The sequence below is a fragment of the Punica granatum genome, chromosome 6 (assembly GCF_007655135.1).
Source record: "Punica granatum isolate Tunisia-2019 chromosome 6, ASM765513v2, whole genome shotgun sequence".
In the NCBI taxonomy this organism is placed as follows: domain Eukaryota; kingdom Viridiplantae; phylum Streptophyta; class Magnoliopsida; order Myrtales; family Lythraceae; genus Punica; species Punica granatum.
Window position 1 is genome coordinate 16,221,877 of NC_045132.1, and position 5,852 is coordinate 16,227,728.

Below are 5,852 nucleotides of genomic sequence, written 5' to 3' on the forward strand. Positions count from 1 at the left end.
TTAGTTATTGAGGGACGGGTGTTTAAAGACATATACATGCATGTGATGGACCACACGTTGTCAGATGAAAACTAGAAAGAAATTATTAAATTTATATGAGATTGGATATTACAATTTATTGGCTCGACTTTAACATTTTACACATACAATTTATTGCATAATGTTATGCATTAAGCTAGCTAAGCTCTGCAGGCAATAAGCTCTCGGGGAGTTGTCATCTATATTTCCAAAGTTCCCACTCTTCATATATAAATAGGCATAAAGCCAAAGAAGAAAATAGCTTCACCCACACAAGTCCAACACCCCAAAGAATTTTCTCTTCTTCCCCATCAATGAATGAGAGACCACCTCAACTTCTTTCTCCATTTTTGTCCTTCCCACGATGATGAGAACATCATCATCAGATCATTCCTGATTTTGGGCTCATCAAGGAAAACAGCTCCGTCCCCCTTTCTTTTATTGACAATCCAACAACAACAAAATAGACCCCTTTATCTTTAGCTGGACACAGCAAAAAAGGACAGGCAAAGAAGGCTTCCGAAATCAAACCCGGTAGCCGTTGTTGTCTTCCATCGAGCTAGAGAACTTAACTATGTCCAACTTCTCTGGAGAAGAAGGAAGTTTCTCCTCAGGCAACACAGGCGATCAAGAAGTCTTGCAGCACGATGATAATCAGCGGCAGTTACCAAGTCGACTCCTCGATCCATCAAACTCACAACAAGCCCCCGGCGCCACCGATAATAGCTCCTCGACCCAACCTCAGCAGCCCTCTAAGAAGAAGAGGAACCTGCCGGGAACTCCAGGCAAATAGTTCACTTCAAACATATAGAAGCATTTATTCTTTCTTTTCAATTATACTTGGTCATTTTATATAAGAGTAAGGCATATATAAGACTAAGTCGATGATAAGTTAATCATTGCACAACTATCTGCATATGAAACTGTCTATAATTGTAAGACATTTGTAAGCTTCATCACATACTTGAGTTTTATAGTGATCACATATATTTTATATAGTGTGTTAACCCGTTGCAATTTTGAGCTAGTTATAACAAAATTTTCATCTATAATATTAAAGATTGGTGATCAAATTCATCACAATTTGCATGCACGTCAATCAAGTCCCAATAGACATGGACACACATATACAGGGATGAGCCGAGAGGGATTGAGGGGGTCAATCATACCCCTCCCCCAAAAAATTTTGAAGTCCTAAAATTATTTATATAACGTTTTTAAAAATTTTGATGAATTTTCTTGTATTCACTACCTCTAACTCAAGAAAAATATCTTTTTTTTGTTCCTTCAAGGACCTTGCTTTCCCTCCGTTCAAATCCTGTGTCCGTCCTGCACACAAATATATATATATGTGTGCGCGCGCGCGCGTGATTTGGTCCAGTTGCGGGGAATAAGAAATTAGGAGAGAATTCTTTTCAAATGCACATATTTCTAAAGTTTCATAAATTTTGGGGGAAAAAGGAGAAAAGGAAACATGGAGAGAGGGATAATTTTTATATGTAAAAAGGTTCAATTATTGATTTGAGATTTGAATGATTGATAAAACAGCTGTATGCTTGATTAGCAATTCATGTCTGCCTTTTTTGCTCCCCACTGTTTTGATATCTAAATTTAAATATAATGAAAGTTTGTGATTTATAAATGTATGGCACACTTGGCTCAAATATGGTTGCCAAAGTTCCCACTCTCCCTTCTCAAAATCAATCAGTGGGACCAATGTAATTTGAAATAACAAAAGAAAATAATTAGAAGTAGTAGTGGAAATTTTTAGTGGCCAGTTTCCAAAAAGGATTGCAATTTAGAGAAATTTTATGTTTTCAGTTGCTGTTATGTATGAACTTGGTTCAATATAGTCTTTACTTTCAACTCATCCCACTGGATTTTATCCGTCAATTATTAAAAATTATACTGTGCAATCACTTTTTAAATAGTTCGATCATCAATTATTTATTTTTATTTATTCAAAGAAATTATGCATCAGAAAGTGATTGCAATATATGCTTATTTATTCATTGTGCTTATATGGAAGTTAACTTGGCCGAATTTTAAGAACAAGCACAGGACATATTATTTCTCAGTTGGACCAATTAGTTGCTCAAATAAAAATCTTAATATACCCTGCCTAAAGAATGAAAGTGTGATTTAGAATTTTGTTGATTGTGCTTACCAATTACCATCTCCCACAGACCCGAATGCCGAAGTTATTGCCCTCTCGCCAACAACACTCATGGCGACGAACCGGTTCGTGTGCGAGATCTGCAACAAAGGATTCCAGAGAGACCAAAACCTTCAGCTTCATAGGAGAGGCCACAATCTTCCATGGAAGCTGAGGCAAAGAACCAACACCGAGCCCAAGAAAAGGGTCTATATATGTCCCGAGCCGACATGCGTTCACCATAATCCAGCTCGCGCCCTAGGAGATCTCACCGGCATTAAGAAGCATTATAGTCGTAAGCATGGAGAGAAGAAGTGGAAGTGTGATAAGTGCTCGAAGAAATACGCCGTGCAATCTGATTGGAAAGCACACCAAAAGACTTGCGGTACAAGGGAGTACAAGTGTGACTGTGGGACTATCTTCTCCAGGTATATATATATCAAGATATTTACTTATATACTGAGAAGATAGTGCATATTTATACATGGATTAAACTTTCATGAGGAGCCTCCTTAAAAGAAGGGATTTATGGAGACCAATCAGAGGGCGTTACATCGCAAATTGTTAAGTGGTTGTTAATAACGAAATAATAAAAAACTTATTAAAATAGCAAGATACTTGTTATTTAACAAGAAATTTATTGTTTTTAATATAATAAAATACTTATTAAATAATAATAAACTTATTATTTTGTAATAAACTTATTACTTTGAATATTACAAGACTCTTGTCGAATAACAAGTTATCTTACTAAATAACAAGAACCTTATCTTTTTCTAAGCATCCTTAAAAGTGCACTTTTAAGGATGCTCCAAATGGTAGGCAACTCTCTTTATACATAACTTTATTATGTAGATTCAATTTATTGTAGATAATATGACTAGAACAGTTTTGTTTGGGATTAGAGTTGAGCTTACTCTATTCTAACTTTGTATATATATAAATTTAATTGGGTTGTAATGATTGTGTTATTAAATTATGAGAAAAGGTGTGAAAAAGTAATGAATAGTTGAGAGAAAATAATTATTGTGTTATTGAATTGTGAAAAAAAGTAATGAATAGTTTAGAGAATTTAGTATTAAAAATTGAATTGAATGGTTAAAAAAATTGAAGAAAAAGATAAATGTAATAATTGTGTTGTTGAATTGAAGATAAGTGGAGTGAAATTAAAAATAAACTCTACAACCAAATAAGGTATTTTCAAAGCTACTTTTGGGAAGAGTCTAAGAAAATTATTGTTAAACAGATGATAATATTACGATTTAGTTTGTTTGGTCCATGACCAAGTGTAATACAATGATATTATATATCTAATTATTAGGGAGAATCAAATAAGATATTAGAATATCTTATACTATTACGGAGAATCAAATAAGATACTATTTAAGAGATTGTATTTGTGAGAGATTTTATATATTTAGTAGAAATATCTTTCTTGATATGATGTATTTCAATCTATAAATAAGAGAGCCCTCCACATTATTTTGCGTGTGATCCAATTCTATCAATTTTATCTGATTTATAAATGCTTCACTAAAATTAACATATGGCGGGATACTAATTTGTAAGTTTAATTGCTTTTACCCAAAACTTTCGAAGTCGAGAATCCAAGTAGACATGGGGGAGAGTACACAAAAATCGAAATATAGAATTAAATTGTCAAATCCCAAGATTCTATGAAAAATTAACAATTATAATGCTTCAAATATAATTTCATACATATTTTTTTCAATCGATATATAAATTTATATCAATATATTGCATTTATTGAAATAAAAATGCATAATGATGCGGAAAAATATTTTTAGGTGGATTCAGTTCGTTGCACTAGACACAATTATATAAAATTTCTACATAGCTACTTTTTCAAATGTCTAGGAATATTATTACCAAAAGATTGGATGATAATATCGCCATTTGGTTGTTTAGTTCATCCACTTTTTTTTTTGGTTACAAACGACATTTACAGGTCTTGTTCGAGGATATGCACATGGAATTCTAAATAAAAAAGGACAAGTAATCCTTCTAATAAGAACTGAACCTAAATTTTTTAATTATCAATTAAAAGTGTGTAGAATTGCAGTACACCCTCTTTCTCTGGTTTAGTTCATCCACATTATCCCTTCATTCTACTAATTTTCTTTTTCGTTAATTTCTTATTTTCTGATTGTTTGTTCAATATTTGTGCATTGCAGAAGAGATAGTTTCATTACTCATAGAGCCTTCTGCGATGCTTTGGCTGAAGAGAACAATAAGGTGAACCAAGGCCTTGCCGGGAACCAAATGCCGGAACTCATTTCATCGTCCAATAATCACAACAATGCACCCCTCAACATTGGCATGAACGAATTCGCCACAACCTTCGACCCCAAAAACCCTCTCAAGTCCCTTCCTCAGGAGCTCATCCCCGTGCCGTTCAAGTCCAACAACTTGAACAGCATGGCGATGTCCGGAGGGATTGGAGGTATGTTCTCGAGCAGCTCCGGCACCCTCTTCGGTGGCCCTAGGAGCTCCATGCAGATGTCCATGTCCCCATCGTCGTCGAGCCTCCAACTGAGCTCGAACACTTCCTCCTCTGGGTTCAACTACCTTCAGGACACAAAGACGGGCTGCCAGGTCTCGCCCTCCTCTGCCCACATGTCGGCCACCGCGCTGCTTCAGAAGGCAGCCCAAATGGGCGCTAGCGCAAGCAATAGTATTAACTCCCCGATGATGCAGAAGAGCTTCACCAGCAGCATGGCAGGTATAATTAGTGCATGCTATGTGGTTCATAAATTTAAATTCTCACACAGTAATTACTGAGTGCCGAGAGGTCGAGGCAAGCTGATTAGGAGGATGTACCGATGCATAGTTTGGTCCCCTATTCTTACCATTTGATCTCACTTAGAACAAAAATTGGCAGAGCCCTCTATGAATATTGTTGGTGTTTGTGCGCGAGAAATTTTTGTAATGGCAACTTATATTGCAACGTCAATTTTTTTTCAAATAGGTCCTAACCAGTTCACTCCAATCCGACCACCTTCCTACAAAGAGGCCAGCCAGCAACAGAATGACAGCAGTAGCACATACGAGCAGCACCGCTTCCCAAGTCAACCCGAACCAAACTTCATCGGGACAACAACCAATGGCAGTTTCACGAACCACCTGTTACAGAAGAACAACCCCCAGGAGACTATGTCCCACCTCATCGACGGCGCTAATGGGATTGGTAGTCCCGGCCCACAACCTATGCCCGACCACCTGGGCATCTTCTCCAACATGTATGGCCCTGCATTAGACCACCAGGGAAACCAACTAGGGTTCATGAAGGCCAGCAGCAGAAGCATTGGCGATGACCAAGACAGCAGTGGATCAAGTATGGTCCCCAGCGGGCCTGATAGGAATAGCCAAGCCAGGCCATCGAGGTTTGGGGCAGCAGCAGACAGTAACAATGTGATGACAGTGGATTTCCTGGGAATTGGAGGAGGCTCGAGGGGACCAGGGAGTAGAAGTAATTTGCACGAGCAACAGATGTCGGTGATGGGCCATTTCGGGCACGGAGAGTCAGCCATGGAGAAACAAATATGGGATCTTTGAGAGGGTTAATGTACTTATGGTAATCAAAACTGACACCATGAACTTTGCATATACTGTTAGCTTCACAGATATTGGTGTGGAGAGAATAAATTGTTTCTTCTTA

General features: G+C 37.2%; 1 protein-coding gene across 1 annotated transcript; it reads left to right on the top strand.

Moving 5' to 3' along the window:
• The first annotated feature begins 239 nt into the window (after positions 1-239).
• LOC116210301 (zinc finger protein GAI-ASSOCIATED FACTOR 1-like) lies at positions 240-5,852 on the top strand. Its single transcript, XM_031544158.1, has 4 exons — positions 240-803; positions 2,205-2,601; positions 4,369-4,916; positions 5,163-5,852. Exons 1-4 carry the CDS (start codon positions 593-595, stop codon positions 5,747-5,749), a joined length of 1,743 nt encoding a protein of 580 aa, XP_031400018.1. The 5' UTR covers positions 240-592; the 3' UTR covers positions 5,750-5,852.

Coding starts and splice junctions, on each gene's coding strand:
- LOC116210301 (XM_031544158.1), top strand. CDS start 593: ATGTCCAACTTCTCTGGAGAAGAAGGAAGTTTCTCCTCAGGCAACACA. Junction 2,602..4,368: donor TGTGGGACTATCTTCTCCAG/GTATATATATAT, acceptor TGTGCATTGCAG/AAGAGATAGTTTCATTACTC. Junction 4,917..5,162: donor CTTCACCAGCAGCATGGCAG/GTATAATTAGTG, acceptor TTTTTCAAATAG/GTCCTAACCAGTTCACTCCA.